The sequence below is a fragment of the Boleophthalmus pectinirostris genome, unplaced genomic scaffold (genome assembly GCF_026225935.1).
Source record: "Boleophthalmus pectinirostris isolate CB_2022bp ecotype Guang Dong unplaced genomic scaffold, ASM2622593v1 HiC_scaffold_21, whole genome shotgun sequence".
Taxonomy (NCBI): domain Eukaryota; kingdom Metazoa; phylum Chordata; class Actinopteri; order Gobiiformes; family Gobiidae; genus Boleophthalmus; species Boleophthalmus pectinirostris.
The window spans coordinates 18,194,128-18,219,167 of record NW_026571175.1 but is presented as its reverse complement, the minus strand read 5'-3'; the positions used below and the strand labels follow the sequence as shown (position 1 = coordinate 18,219,167).

General features: G+C 39.9%; 2 protein-coding genes across 3 annotated transcripts; one reads left to right on the top strand and one right to left on the bottom strand.

Moving 5' to 3' along the window:
- The first annotated feature begins 9,827 nt into the window (after positions 1 to 9,827).
- sp8a (sp8 transcription factor a) lies at positions 9,828 to 11,402 on the top strand. Its single transcript, XM_020932670.2, has 2 exons — positions 9,828 to 9,924; positions 10,129 to 11,402. The coding sequence occupies exons 1-2, from the start codon at positions 9,904 to 9,906 to the stop codon at positions 11,347 to 11,349; spliced, it is 1,242 nt and encodes a 413-aa protein (XP_020788329.2). The 5' UTR covers positions 9,828 to 9,903; the 3' UTR covers positions 11,350 to 11,402.
- A 211-nt stretch (positions 11,403 to 11,613) lies between these two features.
- Positions 11,614 to 24,644, bottom strand: itgb8 (integrin, beta 8). Of its 2 annotated transcripts, XM_055157036.1 has the most exons (16): positions 24,163 to 24,644; positions 22,665 to 22,750; positions 20,823 to 20,994; positions 20,648 to 20,754; positions 20,414 to 20,553; positions 19,832 to 19,997; positions 18,057 to 18,215; positions 17,882 to 17,977; positions 17,703 to 17,795; positions 16,671 to 16,811; positions 15,800 to 16,181; positions 14,418 to 14,640; positions 14,228 to 14,325; positions 13,839 to 13,955; positions 13,031 to 13,188; positions 11,614 to 12,695 (listed from the first exon to the last, which is right to left on the bottom strand). In XM_055157036.1, the coding sequence occupies exons 1-16, from the start codon at positions 24,245 to 24,247 to the stop codon at positions 12,570 to 12,572; spliced, it is 2,349 nt and encodes a 782-aa protein (XP_055013011.1). In that variant the 5' UTR covers positions 24,248 to 24,644; the 3' UTR covers positions 11,614 to 12,569. The 2 variants fall into 2 exon arrangements, with proteins under 2 accessions (XP_055013011.1, XP_055013012.1); XM_055157037.1 differs by lacking the exons at positions 20,823 to 20,994; positions 22,665 to 22,750; positions 24,163 to 24,644 and having other exon boundaries at positions 20,628 to 20,751.
- Positions 24,645 to 25,040: the final 396 nt, after the last annotated feature.

Genomic DNA, 25,040 nt, shown 5'->3' with positions numbered 1-25,040 from the left:
GGAGTTGTATTTTAGCGAAGCCTCGCCTTCTCCAAAGCGATTGGGTAGACAGCACTACAAGTCCCACAATGCACCGGTGTTTCGGTTAGTTGAAGCAGTCGCACAAAAAGTCATGTTTGTGTGAGAGCGAGAGGGAAGGGCGGTGACTTGTGTGCTGTGGGGGTTGGGCAAACGGGAAAGAGAGGCGTAGTTTCAGTATCAGAGAGGGCTTGTTTCCAAGATCCCCTGTCACAAGACCACAGTGAAAAAGCTAGCACAAGTATAAAAGGCTATATGGTTTTTATGTCTATCCTGTCACAATCACTAAAATTACAATTACAAGTATTACAGTCTTTCTACATGTCTGTCAACCTGGACAAACAGAAGAAATAAGCCTAAAGACAACAAATGGACACTCAAAGTTTATCCTCCAATATCATAAAGCAACACTCATTATTATTTCAATCTTTAATATGATGTTATATGATGTGCTTATAGGAACTGGACCTATTAAGCATTAAGTAGGGTATAAATACTATACCCCAATTAGGATAAGTACAAAGGATGGGAAGACTGTTAAGATTTAACTGCTGGATTGAAGAACATCGAGGATCAAAAATGTGTCTCTAAAATTTTAGGCATATTCACAGGTTTCAACATCCTGTGAGTGACATTTGGGCAACTTGTCAATATTTAAAATATATTTCATTTTAATTTGTGCTATGTAAACAATTCAGTTTTTCATCATTCTAAATCTCATATCCTATTTCAACTGTCAAGAATTAATCAACAAGTGAAGCCTACTATTGGCCAAATTGGTCTAATTATGCACAAGCCTGGAACATGCAGCGAACAAGTCTGGTTAACAAACCTCCAAACTGATAAAGCATGCAGATTGCATTTTATTAATACATTTAAAATAGATTTCCAGTTGCAGTATTGTAAGTTTTTTTTTTTTTTTCAGCAGATTGTTGCTGTAACAAAATACCTAGAGATGAGGCCATGCCATGGTCCATAATAAGGAAAGAGGCACATGCTCCCATATTAAGATTTCTCAGGAGTTTGTACTTGTACCGTTCCCAAGTCCAGAGCAGGGTGGAGTCACAAGTTCCCTCAAGCAGAAAACACCATTAACTCCTGTGTGTATGAGTATCTCTCAGAGAGAAGAATATTTCAGTTCAAGTGACTAAACTAGACATTACATTACAGGAGCATGCCCTCAGTAACTGTCACATGTATACTTCCTTACAGGTCACTAGACCCAGTGCATACAGAAAACTGCTTGGCCAATTCATGACTGTAGAAATATTTCTGATAAGTGTTGGACACAAAAGTGGATCATGCCTGCAGTGCTCTGCCTTCTTGAGATCCCTTTGTTTGTCACAGAGACCTAGAAGCCTTGTTTTCACATCTAAACCGCACAAACACCTGGGCTGGCCCAGAAACACAGACACACATGCAATTACTGCGGAAGCCGGAATCTTGTCTCCGCCCCCTGGGCCATGGTAGGCCGTTGCTAAGCGACCAGGTCTGTCTGAAGAGGGGTGTTGTGTGCAGCGGGAGCTCAAAGAACATAGAACTGTAACACAAACCAAGTAGCCTAGAGCAGCAAGATTAATCGCAATTGAATCGAAATCATAATTTGACGCAATTTGCAATATAGCAATAGTACACCAATGCCCTCTACAAACAACAAAATGCCCTAAACCACTAACAATGTGGTTAACGTATGCACATATGTTCTGAAATACATGTGATTATTTTATTAGTTTGTCAGTTAATATTTCAGTCTTTTTGCCAATTCAGTTCTCCTGGATACGATTAAAATGTGAATGAAATCTAATAGCAATGCTTGTCAGAAAAATTGCAATTAGATATTTTTCCCAAGTCCTTCAGCCCTAGCATAGCATAGATACCAGTAGGACTACTTGATGTACTGTATACTTGTTTGACAAATTAAATGTTATTTTCAAATATCACACATTGTGAACCAATGTTCATTTACATGTAAAATTCTGGTCTCCATTGATTAAATAGTAAAAATGTATCAGGCTACAAAACAAGGTCATAAGTCTATAGTAATGTATGGCAAGCCTATGTAGAATATTAGCAGTTGTTTATTTTGTTTGGGCATTATGTAAAGCCCACACAACTATTATGCTTTATTCAGGTGCATCAGAAATAGTTTTACGCCACTAGAGGGCGGCACCGAGTCATAGCCAACTCTGATCACATATCCAGTTCCATCCCTCTACTGAAGTGTTGAGGCTTTTTTTCCTGCACAAATAAATAAATAAATTAAAGAACAGGTCTTACTACATAAATAATTTGAAATTAAAGTACACATTTAAGTCATTTAAATATACTTCAGAGGAAGTAGTTATTGCAATTTAAAAATGTCACCCTATAGTCTAAGCTGGAGCCAGTTGATTGTATAACATGCTATATTTCAGTGTGAGTCAATATGCGTTGTGTGCGGATGCAGTTTTGCGTGATACTTAGGTGTAGATGTGCGTTCGTCACATGCATCCTCGGCGTCAGGATGTCTCCCTTCTCTTTAAGGTGAGGTTGTAAAGGCAAAAAGATTTATGACTTTGAGCATGACTTAATGTTTTGGCAGATGTCCATGTTGAATGAGTGTGTGTGAGATAGAGACTGGAGCTTGTTGACAAGTAATAACATACTAATTTAAATGAATGTAGTCAGTAGGCCTACCAAAGTAGTATACCCAATGTGGCGGTATGATCTGCCTCTCTCAGAATAATGTGTCAGTGGTTAAAAAATCCCACATATAGCAAAATATAAGAGGGATTGCCATACATTTCACAAGATAAAATTATTCAACTTTTTTAACTGTACAAATTCAACAAATATTTGTTTTAGAAAATATGCTTTTCTACTAAATGCAAGCAGGATTCTAGGTATACCTATAACTCAAAGAAATGAGAGAGTTAATCTAAAACTTCTACTCTAACTGAAGAAATTTAATTGTGCCTTCACATACTTCATACATTCACAACAAAATAGTGACTAAACTGGGACTAAACCTGGAACTAAACCTGAACTAGATCAGGACTAAATCAGAACTAAGACAGGACAAAACCAAATCTATATTGATGGTCTGGTCTCAAACCAGGGCAAGTATGAACCATAAGTCAGTAGAATTTGGAGAATGATATGTTAGTAAACAAGGAAAGACAATTTAAAATCAAAACATATTTTAAATAAAGGGGTCAGGTATCCACAGAAATGGATGACTAACTGCAATGCAATCAGTTATCCTTTTCATCCATCAAGTATCAGTGATTTGCTTATAGATCTGATGGTGCAAAGTAATGCAGCCCATTACCAAACGACTGCCATTTGTTTATCTTCAGTCACTTCATAACTTTAAAATGTCAAAATAAATCACATTTTACACCCATGCTGACGTAAACACAAAGTTATGGTTAGACTCTGCAGCACTTTGTTTAAACATAATTTAGCAGAGTTTTAAAAGGACATAATTACAGGCCCCAAAACATCTTTAAAGACAGAGTTTCCAGAAAGCGTAGAATGTTTTCTTTTCTACTCTAAGTATTTTTTCTGTATTTGTAATGTTAATATGTTTATATCTGTTTCCCACATTTATGCACACTGGGGAGATGAGAGACTACAGATGCAAACAGAGCGAGGGTCAACTATGGGTTAGCTGTAGTTACCTGACATCCCAGGGTCAAAGGTCAGACCAAAAGACAAAAGGTGAAAACATGTACCTCGTTACAGAAGGGATGACACCCAGACTTTGAACTGAGACTGAACTCACAGCAAAGGGTCCTACACCAAAAAGTTTAGCCATATTTAGCACAAAAGAGCACTCCACATGAAGAGTTATACTGTCTGAAGAGATACTATCTTCTCCAGCAGCATTCACATCTACACAAAACAGTAGACAAAGTATATGCTTGCTTCGATATACCTATAATAAATATGAACACAAATCAGCAAAACGTAAAACAATAAAATACATACAGCTCGCAAGGATGTCGAATTTGTATTGAATTTTAATCAAGATCGAGATTTAGTCACCTCTAAACATCAATTAAGTGCTTGGGTCTTTGTAATTGAGAGGTATACAGCCAATCCTCAGTCACTATGACCATGTGATTTGGAGCAGCTTTCAGACTTACAAGGAAAAACACTGATTAGTCTTTTTTATATTCAGAAAATATAGATTGAAATCAATTTCAATCAAACCTTTTTTAATAATACAAAATAAAATAAAGGAAAATTATTGTTTGGTTTTTTTTTTGGTCATACATCACCCAGCCCTGCTAGCTTGTAACTTTTCTTTATCTAATGTGAAAGGCTTATGTTAAACTCGTGAACTGCCCCTGGAATTAAAAATAAATAAATATAAAAACACATGATATATTTTTATTTGTGAACAAATAACTGTTTTGGCAATCTCAATCTCGATTTTCCAGCAAACAAAGTCTTGTGTTTCTGTTGCTCTCACTTTACATGAAGAGGCAGAATTAACCTGAATAGATACAATTAAAGAGGACAGGAGCCATGCTGAGCTTCCAGATAGCGAGCAAGCATGTATTTAAGCAGTCTCTTTGAAGCTAAACGTGAAATGATTAAGACCTACTAAGAAGTCTGTAGTGCTCAGTGTGTGGGAGCAGATTGGGTCTGTTTGAAGATGCTCCTATAATACAAGATGAGGAAGGCCTTTACAGCAGCAGTAGTAGTTTTAAGTGGAGGGTGCAGCTGGCCATAAAGATCCAAGATAAGTTTTCAAATTTGTGTGAGTTAGCTGAGGAACCTGACAGGACTTGTGGGGCCTGGTTGTGCTGACGCCAACCACTTGTTCCTGGCTGTCTGTGTATGTCCTGTGTGAGGGCCCCGGGGCAGTGCATGTGTCTGTGGTGAGGAGGGAGAGAGCAGCGTTTCATGTTTGACGGGAACTATCAATAAAACAAGCAGCCATGAAATCATCACAGGAGCCACCTCAGTGAAGTTTGAGAAAATGCAAATTCTTTGTACAAAAAATAAAATAACTGTTCTGTTGCTTCTTTTTGTCACATTACAGATATTTTTGTTTACTTTCTAACTATGAAAGGAACAAATAAATTCTGACAAATGTATAACCTCAAGTACATCATTCACAATCATTCACGTTAGAAACTGGCAAGAATGAAAACCTTTCTCCAGATTTTCAACAAAAAGGCCATCTGTCATTCAGTAAAGTAACAACTAAGTGAAAAGCACCAAAATACAAAATATAGTACAAGATTTATTTTACAAACCACAAAGAAATTTCTCTTAGTGTGGAGCATTTTAGCTTTTCATTGTGGAATAAATTAACAATCTGAGGTGCGGCAATTAGCATGAAAAAGCAAGCAGCTTTTTTCCAGTCAATTTAACGTCAAGCTGCTTCTTGGGTCTTTTTTAACCCCTTCTCTTCCCCAGCTCCTGAGCCCCCCACATTTTATGGCAGTCATTGTGGTGAGGTTCAGCACAATGGCAGTGGGAGGAGCAATAGGTAACTATAACATTTAGTGGCTTTAGATATGCTTCTTTCTGTGCACATTGGCCTGCACGGGGTTTGGGCCTAAATAAAAAGGTCATTGACTTTTAGACAAGCACATAGACATGATGTATTTGAAGGAGGTTGAGGGCCTCGGTATTCAACAGTGTTTAAAACGTTGTAACAAACTATATTTAAATCACAATAATCGTCATTTAAGTAAAAATGAAACCTAAAAAAGGCATCATGAAAGCATTTAATTCATATATTTGAATAGGTACAATTCAATAATGGCATCTAGGTCTAGCACAAAATAACATAAATAAAATAATATAATGTAATGTTATATTACTTGTCCAATACTTGGCTAAAAAGGATATGGGTGGCTAAAATAGGGATTAGAGTGGTATATGTTAAACTACAAATGCAATGTGGATATAAAAAAGTATTGTGCCTGTCACTATTGGAATAATTATTGGACCTACACTGGAGAGCTAGTGGCAGTGGCTGGAATAAAGTCAAGATATAAAGGTGAAGTTTACACAAGGCCTAAGAAATAAACCTTTACAGTTTTTATAGGATTTTGGCTAAATCTATAGTGAGACTGTCACTAAGATCCCTCAAGTATTCTTCATGTTCTCCTCCATCAGTTGTAGAGTTTTGCCAGACTCTTAAGCACACCTCCAAAATGACCTAGACCCCCCGCATGGAGGTAGAGCCCTGATCAGAGACATCAGGTCCATCCTTCACCACCCATAGTGAAAAATGACGTCTGGAAGTGTATGATTATGCTGGAGGGCTTGAGCGCATCCATCACAGCACAAATTGAACATGCAGAGCCACGCACACACGCACACTTGACCACACATTAAAAGAGAGCAGAGGAAGAGGTTGATGAATGAACAGTGGTAAATTAATCTTCGTGTCCAAGAGGTATGTGTGTAGAGAGAGGGATGAGCTGGGTTATTGGTGATGAGAAGAAAGATCGTGGACAGAGTCAGGATTTAATCAAGGAGAAGGTGAAGGAAGTTTGGAGATTCACGATGCTGTTGGTCACCGAGTTTAGATTCTTACAATTGTCCAAATATACTCTACTGGATTATGTTGATGTTGTAAATCAAATATAATACATAGTCAAAAAAGAAATAAAAAATAAGGGTTCAATAAAGTATATATCTACCTATAAAGGAGTTACAGATACTCCAATCCACATTAGCTCCAAAAAGTAAAATCTAACTTGTATATTTTATTTATTTGTGATTTTTGAGTTTTTATCTAGGCTCCAAAATTTCAACACAAATATAACAAAACAGGACAATGTAATTAAAGGTGTCTTGAAAACAATAAGATACTAAACCAGCCCAAAATGTTAAAATATGGTGTGAATTTTTTAAAATAACATAGAACCTACTTAACTAGCGTTTTCTCATTTAATAATTTGAAGCAACATTAAAATATTTAACAATGTCACAACATTTGGCTTTATTTAGAGGAATTAATTCTAAGCCTGGTTTCTCTTATGCCTACACAGCATAAACCTGTATTTTTTCTGTTGGTAGTTATGAATGAAAGGACAAAAGTTGATAAGGCACGAGAGAAACCTATTAGGCAAGCAGCTTCAGGACAGACGCTTGTTAAAAGAGACGCCACACAGAGAGTCACGGCTGTAGACGTGAGCATTTCATCTACTGCACTTACTAATCTTATCCTCTTTCACGGAGCGTAATTCTTCCTGTTGCCTTTATAAATCTCTCTCCTTTCCACACCTCTTCCCCTCTTTCGGGAGCGGAGACAGCAGATGTGTTGGCAGCCAGAATGACCTTTGTGATGTATGGCTTAACAAACTACAGGCATCCATCAATTGAACCTATGTCCATCTATCTGTGCATGAGAGACAAAGGGTCTAGGAAGAGAAAATGCTTGATTTTGTATTCACTACAGCTCAAACAGGCAGACAATACACTAACCGCGGGAATACATCCTCCTCTGACATTTTCTGTATTCATGAATGAATGTGGCCGTAATATACGTTACTGTCCAGTGAGCAGCAGAGAGAATGAGCTTCAGATAAAATGCAGAGGATTGGTGTGACTTACAAATTAGTTCTACTAAACCTATTAAATACAAAGCCAAATGTACCAATTCATATAAGAAAATAATGTTTAGTGTTTTGGCAATAACTGTTACCTGAATGTTGTCCAATTCTGACTGGTGTGTTGCAGTCTCTGTGGTGGTGGATCAGGATGATGCTGACAGACAGAAGACATGCCCTCTCTCAGGTAATTACAGGAAGCAGAGGGAAGCTGCTCCAGGCACATCCTGGCACACACCTCACCTGGATGACTTCTCCTTCAATGTAAAATAAGTGGAGGTTGTTTTAGTGGCTGTGGTTTTGGGGGCCATCAAATGACACATTTATCTTCGGCTGAAGCAACAGAAATGCTACAATTCATTTTTAGTTTACCTTATATTGAGAAAATTATCTCTTTATTTAAATTTGATTGATGGGCCTTCTTGCTATTTGTAATGTATTTTTGTGCCATGTTTAGCAGCATGCCTTTTGACTGTCTGATTCTTCTGCTAATTGTCTCAGCAGGGCAGCTGACCAAGATGGCCGCTCAGTGACCGTGCTCCATTGACCAGAGCGAAGCAGAGGAAAACACCAAGGAGAAGTTAAATACTCCACCCATCCCTCTCCCCGAGAAGTGCCAGATCTTTATTTCACTCCTTTCTAAAGGCCTTTTCTGTCTCAGTGCCCACCAATTGATTGGAAAGCACACGACAGTCCTGTTTTGTTAGACTTCAATGGAGCGTGATAATTTGGTCATTATCATCGCTGAAGGAACAGGTTGGGGCTCAGACAGGGTTTCATTGGGGGCCTTTAAAGCACATGCACACACACTTTCAGTGTGGGAAAAGAAAGCTTCTAAAGAAGGGACAGCTGTTTGGGTGGCTCTGGGTGGCGATCAGGTTAAAGGGAAGAAGGCCTACTGTAAAGTCCACCTGTGCATTTGGCCAGGCCTGAGGCAAAGCAACAGCTAGCATGGGATCCTATAATTTTGTCAGACCCTTTGAGAAGTTGGCATTAGGTTTAGCAGACTCTCCTTTATAGAGGCAGTTTAGAAAAAATACAAGCCAATTTGCAAAACGTCACAGTAAAATAACATACTTCAGAACTAGGTAAATTATAAGTAGCATTTATTTTCTAATGGTTACATTCTGCAATTCATATGACCACAGTACTTTTCTTTTCCTAATGTACATACACAACACTACACTAGTCACTCCATCCTATGTCTTTGCATACGGCTGTCAATATTAATCTTGAGCACTTTCAATCACCATATGTAATCAGTGGGCTTGTGCTTTGCTGGTTTAAGCAAATGAAAGACTTGATTAACTTTTCTTCTGTCATGTGGGTCCTGTTGACTTTATTTGGACCAGAGAACAAAAGAGATGAGGAGATGGCACTGAAGCAGTTAATACCACACAAATGAAGCAAATGGATTAAAGCCTTCCATTTTATTAAATCTGAATTTCAAATGAATTGCACCCTCTACATCTCATAAGGGTGTTCATTTATTATAGAGCCTGACATGACTTCTAACTAGGTATTTGCCTACCATCTTTAAAGAACAGAGAAGTGATAATAGTCCATGGTGAATTTACTATTTTGTTTTGTGGTAAGCACAGGCATGAGTTTCCTAAAAACTTACATTTGTTTTGTGTCCATTGAGAAGAAATTGCAGAGGCAGTGGTGGTGTCCTCCTCTCCCTCCCCCAGGGAGGCTCCATACGCCCCAAGGACAGGATGGGACGGTCCTGTACAGCCTCTCATTCATCAGCTTCTCCCCCTTCAAGCCCCACGACATCAGTAAAAAATCTGAAAGGGATACCAAACAAAACTGTCATTTAAATGCCATATCAGATGATCAGATGATAACATCCTAACTTAAAAAAAACAAAAAACAACAACTTTAAAATGGTTTTGGTAGCTTTGCGACTGGCAACAACTTTGGGCATTTTATGATCGCTTCTTTGAAGATAAATAAGTTGACACTATAACGTGTCAAGAAGCCTGTGATTTGGTCAGAGTGAATAATGTCAAGTGAATCCAGTCAGTATGACTACTTTTCTGATTAATCAGCTTGCATGGTGAAATAGCTATTACCTGTTGCCGTCCGGTGCGCCTGAAGGCTACAACGTCACGTTTTGATTTACGACCCTCTCGGGCACTGTCGTGAGACTTTCAGAGCTGAATTGTGATTGGACAAAGGACTATCCGCGGCTCTTCAAAGCCACACAGTCAGTACTTCTAAGCCACAGAGAGGCAACTGCCAGAGAGTTGTGCAAACTCAGGACAAACACACACCGACTTCAGGAACACAAACCAACGGCACCTCAGGGCCAACAATGGCAGCGACTCTGCTCGGGGTAAGTTCACTTAGCTTACGAGTTAGAATAAAATTGGCTCAAAATTATAGATGTTTATCTAGTCTTCAGTTGATTAATCTAAGGCTAATGATTTGGCCGTAATAAAAAAATAATGTAAAAGCAGCTTTACGCACTTTTTTCTTATTTTACGCACAGACTGCGAACCACGGACATGGCCCTAATATGTCTATATCTGTCCCACAGGAGGAGCCCCGACTCGGCAGCACACCTCTGGCCATGCTGGCTGCAACCTGCAGCAGAATCGGGGAGCCAAGTCCTTCATGTTCTCCTACTTTGTCTGACGGAGCCCCCGGATTGGCCAAGGGTTTTCAGCCCTGGAAACTGGGCGCCCCTGGGAGCAACAATTTAGGCACCTGCCTAACCTCAGTTGGTGTCACACATGGGATTCACAAAAGCAGCAATACAGGGCTGGTGAATAGTTGTAGTGCCTTTTCGACTACCAACACAACAGTTGGAAATGATTACAACGGGTACCACAGTCCCGTAGCTTCTGGGAGTAGTGTTCCAGACGCATCACATACACAGAGGCCCTTGTTTTGGACTAAGTTCCCACAGGCTGTTGAGGGTCTTGGAAGTGTTTACCCAAGGGTGCACGCGCATCCTTATGAGTCATGGTTCAAGACTGTCGGAGAGGTAGGTAATGGGCATGCTTCCTGGTGGGAAATGGGCTCCGGTTGGATGGACACGCAAAGCCCGAGCGGTATAGGAGCTCCTCATAACGGCTTCAGCTCTGAATTCAGCCCGCTGACTCATCCCACTTTTAGCTCTGGTGCTTCTCAGTCGATTCTTCCAGGAGCACAACCTCTGTTTGATGGTCTCAGACCCGGCCCCACATTTACAGAGTCAGGTTCTGCTCCACTCACTCTGAGCGCCAGCCCTGTGTTACCCGCACCTGCTGCGCCTCGTTCATCCTCTCGGCGGTACGCCGGACGTGCCACATGCGACTGTCCCAACTGCCAGGAAGCAGAGAGCCTGGGACAAGGGAGCACAAGCCCACGGCGGAGAGGGCTCCACAGCTGCCACATCCCTGGCTGCGGGAAAGTTTACGGCAAAACGTCACACCTGAAAGCTCACCTGCGCTGGCACACTGGTGAGCGCCCCTTCGTCTGTAACTGGCTCTTCTGTGGAAAGAGGTTCACACGCTCAGACGAACTCCAGCGGCATCTCCGCACTCACACGGGCGAGAAGCGCTTTGAGTGCACTGTGTGTCACAAGCGATTCATGCGCTCCGACCACCTGAGCAAGCACGTGAAGACGCACAGCGCGGAAGAAGGCGCGGAACATGGATTTGGGAAAAGCACCAGTGACACCGAAAACAGCGGGTGCGGCAGCCCCGGACTGTCTCCGGAGCAGCGCGTGCGTGACTTAAACCAGAGCACAGGATCTGAGAGCACTGTGGAATAACCCTGTTTCTGTACGGTGTGTTGTGGAACTGCTGTGAACTGTGAGAACTTTGAACTCAGGCACTTTATCATGAACTTTGTGTCTTTACCTCAACTGTTTATAAATAAAACATATGCAAAATCCTTAGTCTTTAGTCATGATTTGTTATTATCACACACGTACACGCACACACACACGCACACAAAGAAACACATGGCACAAGACAAAACAAGACCTAGTACGTCAAAGATACAATTGTACCTTACATAATGTAAAAATCTCGTTTTATTGGAATGAAAACAGCTTTGCTACAGTCGTTGGAATTCAAGCAAAATTGCCTACCAGATGAGATGATTATTGCTGATTTGTTATAATTAATGTACAATAATAGGCAACTTACAATGCAATGTAACAATGTACAAGCAGTTTCTTGAATTACTAAGAAAGAAATATAAAAATAAATAATTAGTGTTTCTCACTTAACAAGAACAATCATAATAGTTATAATTTACTTATTGCTGTAAACAAGGATGCAGGAATTAAAAGTTAAAAAAAAGTATACCAAAAAGGTCTCTAACAAGCCTGTGAATGGCTTTAGTGCACGTTTTAAAATCACTTCTCATAGCAGCGCTTTAGCTGTGAAAAATTCTGAGATGCATTATACTGCCCATACGCAGTTTAAAACTTCCAGTGTTTCTGACTGTTTTTAATGTGTAAATTGTGTCTAATGCCCATAAAATGTTTGTCATGTAACACCCAGTACCCAGTAGTACAATGCAATAATTGTTCAAGTGCAAGTCTAACCATCAAAACTAAAATACATAAAAATAAAATATTACAAGCTAAAAAAAAAAAAAGAAAAAAAAGAAAAAAGAAAAAAAGAATGGTGCTGTGCTAATTAGATTACAAAAATACAGTACAAGATAACGCAATGAAAACAATGATGCCCAAATACAGTCAGTATTTGAACTAGTCAGAGGTTAATAGAATATCAGAAATGTTTTATAACAGTGTACTTCTCTAGTGCAGCCACACGGGGGCAGACTAAGCTAAAGACACAATTTGAGTGCTTTGGCCATTCTAAATAAATGCCCTGAAATCCCTGCCCGCAAATTTCAGTGTAAATCCACATACAATGCAAAGACAAACAGAGCAAGTGTCAGCTTTTTGTGCTTTCTGAATTAGCCTTTTTAGTCATAGTCTGTAAGTTATGAAATCATTAGACATAAATCCGCTCCATTTTAATGCCAGGGGTCATTAATGGGCATCTTGGGGACTTGAATATTCATCTCCACTGGGTGATCTCGTGGTCTGTCCCTTCTGTAGGTTACTGTTTTCTCATTGGTTGTAGGGATGTATGAGAGATCCTGAAAATAAAACATTCTATTATTTTTATATTTATTACAACATTTATTCAAACAGTCTCTCAAAGCACTGAAGTTATACCTGTTCCATCAAATGTTTTGTAGTGATGGACCAAAACATAATATGACTTTTTTGTTAGCAGGCTACAATTTAGCTGTAGTCTAATATAAATTCACATATTAAGTATTTTAAGTGGAGTGTTGGTTGGGCCCTGTTGTAACTATAATACATTTCTTGTACACTACTTAGATTCACTTTTGTTCTGTTTAATCGTATTTCCATTTATAAACATTTTCTGTGCAGCATCAGTTTATTAGAAAAGATATTAAAAGCTTACCTTATCAGTGCAATTGTAGACCCCATCAGCAGTGCCCCCTGGTGGCCGATGCCTTTTCAGGAGCAGCAGCCTAGACACAGCTACCACCACCAGCCCACACAATACAGTCAGAGCACACACACTCAGGAAGGTTCCCACCCGACTACTGCTGCGACACTCTGTAAATATCAAAAAACAAACAAAAAAACTAATATGCAAGATAAACTGAAGAATGAGGTTTTGTGGTATATCAAGGGGAGAGGGTAAAACTTTATGAGGATGGCAAATCTATATGACTATTAAACTTTACTAAAGTAGTTTCAATCAGCAGCACATTCTGTTGATTGTAGATGTCTTATTGGCAGGGGTGTAAATAGTGTTGCTGTGTCCCGTTATCGGCAGTGAGTCTGCCGGCGTGCATGTGTGGATGACAGGCCTATTGCTGAACACAAAGAGCCCAAAGAGAGCTCTGACATTTGGTAACAGTAACCATGGAGACCTGGCTGGCTGCACCCGGGAGGAGTGGGTGTAAGCAGGAGCCTGTCCTGCTGGTAAAGGGGGTATCAAGATCAGGGCGATGGAGGAATGTACAATGAATAGAGCTGTCTCAAAAAAACTAAGGCATGAACACTGTAATGTGCTCAACCCGGGGCATGGTATGACTGGAGTTTTGTACTGCTGCAGTAAAGTGAGCTGGGATCTGAGAGGAAATGTAAAATACAGCTGTAACACTGACAGCAGGCTGCTGAGTCAAAGCCTCCAGGGTGCAGTGGAGACACAGTGGTAGCAGCGGAAGTGACCTGAATGAAGTGCTTGAGTGTGTTTATACCTGCCCTTGTGTGAATGTGGAGCTCAGTCTGTCCAGCCTCTGTCGTTATTTGAAATGGATAGCGACAGTTGTTATTACTGACGTACATGCACTGGACCCATTTATCCCCTATTTGACCTGGAAGGAGAGAGAGAGAGAAATAGAGCCTTGGGACTAAAACAGAATATAACAGTCCACTAAAACCAAAAATGCTGAGAATAGTACAACATTTTGTCATTTTTACAGGCACTGATTAGTAAAGTCTGTGCAATGCCATGGAGCTAATCTGTGTCATACATTACAATCCATTTCACTTTTTTTATTTTTATTTTTTATACCATTCTTGTGCCACTAGTGAATGATTCTCTGTAGTCAATAAGTGTTTTGATAATAAAAAAACAACAACATACCATTGTCAGTATAGTGGACTGAGGTGGGGCATGTCTTATTGCAGTGGGATTTTTCTCTCTTACTAAGGCCGTCGGCAGCATGGCAGAACACACAGTTCCTAAATAGATAGATAAATAGATAGTTAAATTGTTAAAACAGTTTTAAAGACACTGGACACCAAACGTTAAATATAAATGGGCACGGACTCACATGTTTGACTGGCAGGTGCTTTGACAGACAGGACATCTCTCACAGAAGCTTCCAGAGCGTCTGGAGTCACTACACACACACCTGCCACAGACGCACTCACCGTGGCCACTACACAATAAACCGTCGGGTGATTGGCAACTTGTGGAGGAAGCAGGGCATTCACAGCTATCGCCTGTCCAATCATTTTTACACACACACTCGCCAAGTACGCAGTCACCATGCCCTAGGAAAAGTCAAGACAAGAAGATAAGTAAAGTTTTTGATAGTCATCATGTGTAACATTGCAACCACCTGATTATTACTGGATGAATGGGAGTCCCAATCACAACAATTTTCACATTTACTGCTTGTTTGATAGTTAGGGGCCAGTGCAGACCAGAAAACAGAATCTGGGTGACAGTAGTGTAGGGGTTTGGGTCTACCAAGGAAATAAAAGATCAGAGAACCAATCAGCTGTCCCATTTCCCACTCCAGTTACAGTAATTTCACTAGTCACGACAGGTAGAGCATCCGGTGTAAACTTCTGACCAATCACCATGCAACTGGTTTGCTGTGGCAACCCCTAAGGAAAAGGCAGCAACCACATGTGTAATCTATTTTATCCACTAACTGATGCCATGATTATGTTTGGGTGAGTGGTCATAATGTTATGAGCGTGAGTGAATTCAGCCTGGAAGACCTAATTTGCTCCCTTCTACCTCACCACTTCTCCAGAGTTTACCATCTCCTCAGCCTTCGTCTTCGCACTCCAAATACTCCAACCCACTGCTCGCCACCCTTGTCCAATCAGCGCCCACTTTGGTTTATGCCGCACCCCACCTTCTCCCCAGCACCCCCTCAGCTTCTCATCCTCCCCCCTACTCTCTTCGTCCTCATCTCTACCACCTTCAGTGTCCAGGCCCAGGAGGACATTTCTTAAACCTTATCTAATCAGCCACGCCCTTCATCACAATGTCTTCTGCTAACTTATTCAATAAAACTACTAAAACTTTCTCTTTGGTCTAAGTCTGTCTAGGTTAACATTACCAGTTGCATGGTGCTGTGGCAACCCCTGAGGAAAAGGCAGCAACCAAATTCATAATATATCCTACCTACAACTGGGGCCATGATTATATTTGAGTGAGTGGTCATAATGTTATCCTTTGTCTACTGCTGGGTTTCAGATAACATCACATCATTCTAGGCCAGAAATATACAGTACATATGGAAATATTAAAATGAAAATAGTTAAAATGGTGACTTTGATCAATAATAGATAATTATTGATAATAATCAGGTTCAACATGTGTGAATTTACCTTTTGGCTATTTCCTGGCAAGTACAATGTTATTAATAAAAAAATGTGGCTATTGACATTGCAGAATTTGAAAACCACCAATTACCTCCACAGATTAGCCCTCTGAAGTACGGACATGAGAAGTCATCTTTCTCACAGTACTTTCCGTAGACAGTGCCCAGCCTGCTCTGGTCACACACACACCTCCCACATTCACAAGTTCCTCGCCCGCTGCACATCAGGTCTGACCCGGCAGACTGGCAGCTCAGGTTCAGGCTTGGGTCCCTCTGCTCCTGGCCTGTTTCTTCACAAAATGCCTGGCTGCTGTTATGGCAGTGTCCAGTTGATTCACAGCAGCAACGACACTTGGAACGGATCCTAATCACACTGGACTCATTGTAACCCACAGGGCGAACCGTCAATGATATGTCTTCATCTTCACCATTGTCAGGGCAGCTGTGCATTCCAACAGTGATGTTAAAATAAACCTGCAATGGAAATATAATAATCAAATCATTAATCATCCCATTAGTACACACTGATGATATTTCATGCAAGAAAGAATATAACCTGAACTCCAACCAAGAATCTCATTCATTCAGTATTGTTTTTCTTTATGTTTACTACTTTCTGCATTTCATATATACATACTGAAGACATCAAATATATGAACCAGACATATGGAATTATGTAGCAAAAAAAGTAAAATGACCACTATTATTTTAGATTCAAATTCCTCAAAGTAGCCAGCCTTTGCTTTTTTCCCAATTCCAACAAAGAATCTTATTGCAACTGTATGCCCTATCACATTACATTATTGCCTTATTTTCAGACACTATACTGTGATATTGTTTCTCTCAATATTGAAATAGTCATAAGCCATAATCATCTTACAAGTGAAGTAAATATACCCTTTGCATTTATTGGTTATTAATTACAGACATTATTTAAGTTTTGTAAAATAGAAACATATTTACCGTCTGTCCCGGCTGCACTCTGGAGCAGCTCTGTTGGTTTGCCGTGGAGCCGTTGGGGCAGAGGGGAGACACGGACACCCAGAACCTGCTAGATGCTCTGTCGTTCAAGGACACTGTCACAGCTACCTCTGACAGCAGCTCCTACATGGAGACAGGACAGTTCAATAAACCTTTTAGTGTTCTTAAAAACTACCAACACATAGGGAAACTGAGGTGGTGTGGCACTTAGAGATGCCTCTTTAAACTTTCTTGACACATGTGTGAAGGACTAATTTTGAGGACAGTATTAATAGTACTATGTGCTATGATTGCCCAGACCCTGACATGTTACTACTATGCAAAAAGCAAAACATCAAACAATGTGACAAACAATGTGAAAAGGATAAATTATTTGACAGAGATGAACCAAAAAAAAAAAAGCTGTGTGATTCATTTTAGTTGCCCCCAGGAAGGCTCTTTTGTTGCACTTTCTGTTTGTGGTACCAGAAAGGCTTATGGGAAAAAGAAGGTGGGGCCCAAAATAGCATCATTGTATTCATTCATGATTACACATGCTGTTTTCAGCAGGGATCTGAGCCATTATAAAGCCCTGCTCTGTCCAGGGCGTCCAGCTTTTGTGTGTGTCTGGATCTGTGTATTCTGCAGAATCCCTCCAAAAACAAAGCGTTACTGTGCCTGAGGGCAGATAATAGCCTGGGTTGCTGCCAAGTGAACATGCGCACAGTCACACAAACATCTAACACTTACTCACCTCCAATTTCTCATCTTACTTGATTGGTTAGTAACTGTATAACCATTATTAATTTAGTACACATCCAACTTTCCGCAAATATGATTAACTGTGCCAGTAAAAGTCTGCTGGCTCAGCAAATCACTACATCTCTAATACTGTGCGAGTTCATTGATTCTGACCTGTCTCTAACCTCTGCTTTTCCTTTCTTCTTTGCCCAGAGTTTAAATAAAACAAGAGGTAATCTAAAAGCAATTCATTCCCCCAAGGGAAAAAAGGTGAATGCTGAGTAAGCCTTGTACCTTGTATGCACCCACCACCAGTTCTGTAAGATTGGAGGCCTGGAATAGTCCAAGCTTTCCCAGATATGTCCCTGGCAGCCATCGTACCAATTCCTGAAAAAGAAAATGTAGAAATATTTCCCATTTAAAGAGAAAAATGCAACACACGAACTTGTGATAAAAAATGTACAATGCCTTACCTTGTACCACTGATACTGTTGCTTCTCTATAGCAAATATAGAATAAATATGATTTTCAAGCAGCTTGTCAGACAGCTGACTCAAACTGGGGTGGTCCTACGAGGGAAGTAATTGTTTTATTTGTATAGATTTTTTCTATTTTGTAAGCTTTTGCAAATCATTACTTTGCACTCACCATGACCGTACTTGCAGTGTAGATATTGTTCTCCAGGTGACACAGTCCATCATTGGGGGTCACAATCCCGGCCAGCCTGCTGTCCAAAGCCAGGTGAGAGGGTTGGTCCGTCATCAACAACAATAAACGCTTTGCTTCAGGTCGCCAGCCCACAGCTTTCTGAGACACAAAACGAACATAAATTATTTAACAGATTGCTTTTCATTTCACTAAATATTAATTATATGAGTGCCCACTTTATACATCTATGTAAATAAAACTATTCTGCTATTGCTCCTTCCTGGCTACCACACGTGTCATATGTCGTGAAAACAAAAAACACTAAACATTTTCAATCAATCTGTTTGTACAAGGAATAGTTTAGTTATGTCACCAATAAGCTATGCAAGCAGAAGCACTGTTTATGTTTTAATCGGGTACATATGTGGTAAGGAATGTAGCATTCGTCATTCAAATTGAGCTAGTTCCCACACTAATCTGTTTCTGTAGCACCCAATTAGAGAGAAGCAGCAAATTCTTCCAATGACTGAGGCTGTTTTTGTCTGTGACTTGTCAAACAAGGAGAGGAAAATAGTGTCTACAGCGAGAGTGAGTATTTAAGGAAACCTAGCACGCTTTTATTCTCTGCGTGAGATAATGGAAAGGCTATTTTTAGAGTCATGACCACAGCGGTGCTCCCTGCTTGGGCCCTGGATGCTTTGAATCACTGGCCTCCTGCAGTCTAACCTTCTCTGTGTCATGGCTTGGATTCCTGGGAGACTTTCTAAAGCTGACTCACCAGTCACTATACTATAACAATGGAACAAGACAGACTTTATCTAAACTATGTAACTATAATATAAACTTTGAGATGACCCCTTATACTTTGTGATGCTTATGATGCAGCTCAGTAGCCTCTTGGTTGTTTGAAAATCAAGGACACAAGAATTTAATCAGTTACAGAGACATATAAACTCTCAAGGGAAGCAAGTATATCTATTATTTTTTTAAGTAATATATTTATATTTGTCAATATTTATCATATTGTCCATTCCTACTGATGGATGTTACCAACCAGATACACACCCCTTATATACTGAAATTAAAATACAAGTAGCTAACAGATTCAAAATAGAAAATATGAGTCAGATTAGGTCATCTAAACAGTCATTCTTTTTATCATCACAATCAAGGCAATTACTGTAGTTAGATGGAAAACCTTAATACCCAGCTGCAAAACATTACACGCTTATTACCTTTTCATTTATATCCCTTTACTGCACTCATAGTCAGATCAATTTGTCATACTTACGGTCAGCACTTTTTCATTAAAAACGGGGAATCACTGTGGTTTCACTACAGTAATTCTTTAACTCACCAAAGTTTAAAAAAATTTTTTTTTTTAAATGTCAGATGCCCTTTTTGACACAACCTTTTTTATATCTGGATGTATCTGATTATATGGGTCCAAAATATATTCATGCAGTAGCTCTTTTCTCAGGTCAATAAATCTCAGAGACTGTGTAACTTTTCTGGTAGGGTCCGTTACCAGCCGCCATAGAGCTAAGTTAAATGTCAGATCTGTGGAGAGGCAAGCCCACTCATAGTAAAAATGCAACGTTTTTAAGTCAATAAAACTCCATGTTACAGAGTAAATGCAAGATGGAAACGTTTAAAGCCATACACAACATTCCAGACAAAGCAAAGTCATGTCCATGGACAAGCAGATGGCAGATTCGTCACCAGAAAATTTACACAGTGTACCTTTAAGTTATTTTAAGTTTAAACATAATTACATGGCAGACAGCAGCTTGCAGCATTGCGTCCAGTCCTCCTTCTGGTGTGTCCATGTTCCCAGAGATGCGCTGCCGTTTGATCACACGTGTAAATTCGCTCATATTTCCAGTCATACTTAAAACATGGTGGAAGCCGTGAGCAGGCCGGCAACGGATCTCATAATCACTGTTAAATCATGGAAAGTTAAATTATATTAGAGATGTAACTGATGCTGCTATTAATTTTTAAGTCATGACAAATTTCACTGTAAGATGAAATGTGAAGGTAAACTGTTATCATGTTATTATTATTATTTATTTATTTTTTTTTAATTTAATTTGACATTACAAATTTTAAGGGTGCAATTGACTGTTTTAATCCTGACGGAGACTTAGTTTGGTCCTAGTTTAGTCCAGGTTTAGTTCTAGGTTTAGTCCCAGTTTATTCCAAATTCTCATGTGGTATTTGTGCATCCTAAATGTGTCTGCTGAAGTACTATTTAAGTACTAAGCCATGTGACAAATGCCTTGTCACATCACAGCCATAATTGCTGCCACTTAAATAAAATCAATATTATCTGTTGTTGTCATTAAGTGCCTTACCTGCAGGGGTTATTTATTTTAGAGGGATGAACGTTGATGTAAGGGGAGACTGGTTTATCCACAAATGAGCCAAAGCCAACCCAAAGGTCTGAAGAGTGCTGCGTCATTTGAAGAGAAAGTGCTACACCAACTGTCTTCAGCTTGAGACAAAAAAGATTACAACATATATTAAGTTTCGTTCACTAAAGCTAATTATATTACTTAATGTTTGCACCTTGAATAAACGAGACATACATGATCCAGGTTTTCCTGCATTGATGCCGACACATCCACCAGATAGTAAAGATCCACAGGGTAGCGCTCAAGTTGCTTTACAGCCAAAATAACGCTGGCCTGTGAGCCTAAGACAAAGCATATTAGTCCCAAATACAGTTTTTCATATACTGTATAAAAATGCATAGACATAAACCTGGGCGCAGTTGGATGCTGATGTCTTGAGGTGACACTTGTGTGCTGCTGATGGTTGCGTCCACTTCCACTTTAGTCTCTGACTGCTCCAGAAACTCTGATTCACAGCCTTTCAAAAGCAGGTTTTCAGCCAGATCACAGCGGTAGTTGGATGCTGCTCCTTCCAAAAAGTCCTAAATGTTACAGAAAAAAAAAAGTTACTTTTATAACTTTGGACCAAACTCAAATTAATTTTAATATCAATGTCCTACAAATTAGCATTCTCACCCACTTCTAGGCTTCTTCAGAATACTAGAAGGACAGAGTTTTTAAATAGAGGTGGAGTTTTTAAATATTCATTTATATTGAACGTTGCATTGTTTGAAATGATGGCATGACATTTTTTTCAGACTTCCTTCTACCCTCTGTTGTCATGCTCGATAAATCTCAAACTGTCAGTTCTGCCCAGTGTCCATCATTAACTTGTTCTATTGAATGAGTACTTGTGTTTATAAATAGCATAGTGAGTGTAAGATAGTTATAGGAAACAAACAAACGTTGTTATGAACCACTTTGAACAAAATCCCTTTTCCTGAAAACAGCTACCACGTCACACCTCACAGCTTTAGAGTGGATTAGTGACCTTTGATAAGTCTGAGACATGAGCAAAAATATAACAACAAGAAAATTCATTGAATTTAAAGAAAATAGTAGTTAGAAAAGACTCTATTATCTCAAAATAACAAGTAAAGGCTGACGGCATACGCACCTGTAAGAATAAACTATGACTTCCTGTTACTTTTCTTACATAATTTACTCCTTCAGTTCACAGCACATTAGAGGGCAAGAATGTGCACATGAATATTCACTGTTTTAATTTAACTTTTAAGACAAGCTCAGTATAGTCAGTGGATTATGACAAAACTTTTAGCTTTGTTTTGTAATGGCAAATAAGGTAGAGCTCATGATAAGGACCTGTTTTAAACCAAAAGTGAATGGAGAGATTTCAAGGTTTCTGTTAAGTAATTTGTTGTTTCACACTAAGGAGACAAATCCAGTGAGTAGACTAAACACATTGGCTCTAAGTACTGTGCTGTGGTTGGCATTCGGCACATGAGAAGCAAGACACAGATATTCACACACACACACAAACACACGCATCAGCAGAGGCATTTAAGGTTAAAGGGCAAGCTACTGGGATCAGTCACAACCATTACCGTAACGCATCAAGAATATAGTGTGTGTTTTGACAAGGGTTGAAATCTGTCTCCCTTGTAACTGCATATACAACCAGAGACACCTTATAAATCCACTGTTGGCTCTCAAACTGTGAAACAAGCAGAAGCAGGCATCTTCAGAGTTTAAACATCCTTTGTACACATTGCATTTTTGCCAGGTAATGTCCCAATATATGTCTGTAGTTTGAGTCTAGTTCAGTCCCATGTTTTTTAAAGGAGGGAGTGACACCTTGCTTGCCTCCATGTTGATGTTATTTCATTGACTGGAATGTTCCACATCTTGGCATTAAACTTATGTATCTCCATGGAGAAGAACAGGTGTTGACACTTGTCCAAGTTAAAGGTTAGATCTATGGAGAAGCTCATAGTAAGAAAGCTTGTTTTTCAAGGAATTTTTGAACAATAAAAACCCTTGAAATGAAAAAAATGCCAGATAGAGCAGATTAATTTCATACTGTGGAGCATTCCAGGCAAAGAAATACCATCTCCATAGAAAATAAGCAGGTAGCAGATCCTCCACTAGAAAAGTTACATAGTGCCCCTTTATCCCACTTGGATACTCACAATGGTGGTTATTATGGAACACAAGTCTACAATAAACACATCTATCCAACACATATTTATACCTCCTTGAAGCACCAGGCGCACTGTGGTCCACGTTTGAGGCATTCAGTACAAGAAGAGACGCTTGAAATCCAACATGCATTATCACCTGGAAAAAAAATCAGGAAAAACAAATCTCCCATTAGCATATGTAAGATTGTGTATAGTGTTCCTAATCTATGTAAAGTGCCCATCTACGTGCTAATACCTCAAGCAAACACTTAAAGAGGAGAAGCACCTCTTTCACTTTCATTGTGCACCACTGCGAACTTTTATCCAAACAGTTAGTGGGAGGCGTGAGTGTGGACAAGTTCTTAACATATTTGTGCTTTCAACCATTACAACTGATTTATCGCAATTCATTGTTAATATACTTCAAAACTACAAAAGCTATATCTAACTTACCTTTACAAATAATCCCGTACTCAAACCAGCAAATTCAGAAACTTCTGTTCTCATAACTATATGCATAACATTACACAAATGTACCCGACCATGTTATGTGTACGCTGTTTATCCACTAAAATCCAATTTTCCAGTGAATTTGAGCGAGATGGTTGGAATGTAGGACATGCGGCAGGTCTGAGCATCACTAACAACCCACTAACAAGCTGCAGTGACCCAATTAGAGCTCAGTGGCCTCTGGCAGCAGCACACTGAATAGATGAAGCCTTTAACTCCCAATTACAACTCATCAATACAACTGCAAGAGAGGTGCAGTAAGGACTGTTAATGGATGTAAAAATCTGGATACAGCACCAGACTATCAAAGATACCAAAGAATTCGCAAATTCAAACTTAGTTTTATGAGTAGCCTTGTTGTGGAAAATAACAACCAGTACAATGTTAATGGCACTGGCAAAAATAAGGAAGAGGGCAAACTGTACCTTCACACACAGTCGCACAGACAAATGATATCTATTTTTCAGATTTAATTATTATTATTTTTTTGTCATCTGAATAAAAATTAATCACGGCCACAGGGGCTCATAATCCAGAAAAATAGAGATATAGAAAATAGACGTATGCCAAATAATATGCTAATTATTGCTTATTGTGGAAGCAGATTAATTGCTGTGGTAACCACAGACAGGAAAAGCCAAAAAGGAAGGATTTCCTCTTTAAGTTGATTTTTAATTAGTTATTCACACTGAGATTGTTTCACATCCACAAGTAAGAGTAGCCTACCCTCTATGTGATAGATAAATGAGCAGGGGTTCATAAGCAACAGCATCACGTCAGATTTGTCTCTTTTGTAAATCAGTGCTTACTAGAAGAAGAAGATAAAAAGAAAACAAACAAACAAAAAAATCCACAGGACAAGACTATAGCACATTTGAGCCCACATCCTTTTAAATAGGTAGTCTCTAAAACTTTCCCGAGGTGGTGATCCGTGAATACCCCCTCAGTGGGGACTGGAAGATGAGAGATGGAGTGCAGTGATGGTCTGACACCAGACAGTATCAGGAAAGGGTCATTGTCCGCGGATATGATGTCATTAGTCCAAATGAGTCCACTTACCGGGTCTGGGGACTCGAGTGCACAAAGCGACCACCGTCAAGAAACACAAGAGGAGAGGGTGGAAGCTGCGCAGCCAAGAATTCATCTTATCCTCTCCACATCGGGTAGAATGAGGCAGGAGACCGGGAGCGAGATACGGCTACTGCTGCTGGGGGTGCGGTGGAGCACCGGTCGTGAACAAAAGCCACGAGTGAAGGCGCATGGTCCAGTAACCTCGTCTAATCCCACAGAGGCATTCACATCCCCGGTGAAATCAGCTTAAACCACGACAAGACGTGGAATAATCGGCTGAGAGAGGCGGCAGAGGCGCTGGTCCCTCCGTGGATTTCCATTCAGCCGCAGGTGCGCGTCCCCATTGTACGGACTAGAGTCAGAGTCAGAGCGGAGTTTGGGCCACACGTGAACGCACGCGGTCCCGAAGTAGAGCCGGGTCTGCGCCAACACGCGGACTGTACATCTCTCAATAAAAACTGTGGAGCGACCGAGTGCCATGGAAACGACGCGCGAGTTATCATGCGAAGAGGGAGGGCGCGAGGGAGGGACGAAGTAAAAAGACAGCCGGTGAGAGAGAGAAGAGCACAAGTTTGGGAAGTCGCTGGAGGTTGTAGGAGCATTCCGGGCAAATCGTGGCCTTGAATTCAATTCACTTGTTTATGTTGCTTCTTCAGGGAGCCATTCAGGGAGATGAGAACTGAAGTGAGAGTGCAGCATATGTCCTCACTGTCCGGACTGTATCCTAACCGTATGTGATTTATAACATAGGTCCTACAGTAGACTTACACTGCAGGCATCAACATTCATAATAAGCATAGACTATATAAAAATAAGATATGCCTATATACAGTCTAAATTATTTAACCAAGGCATTAAGTGATATA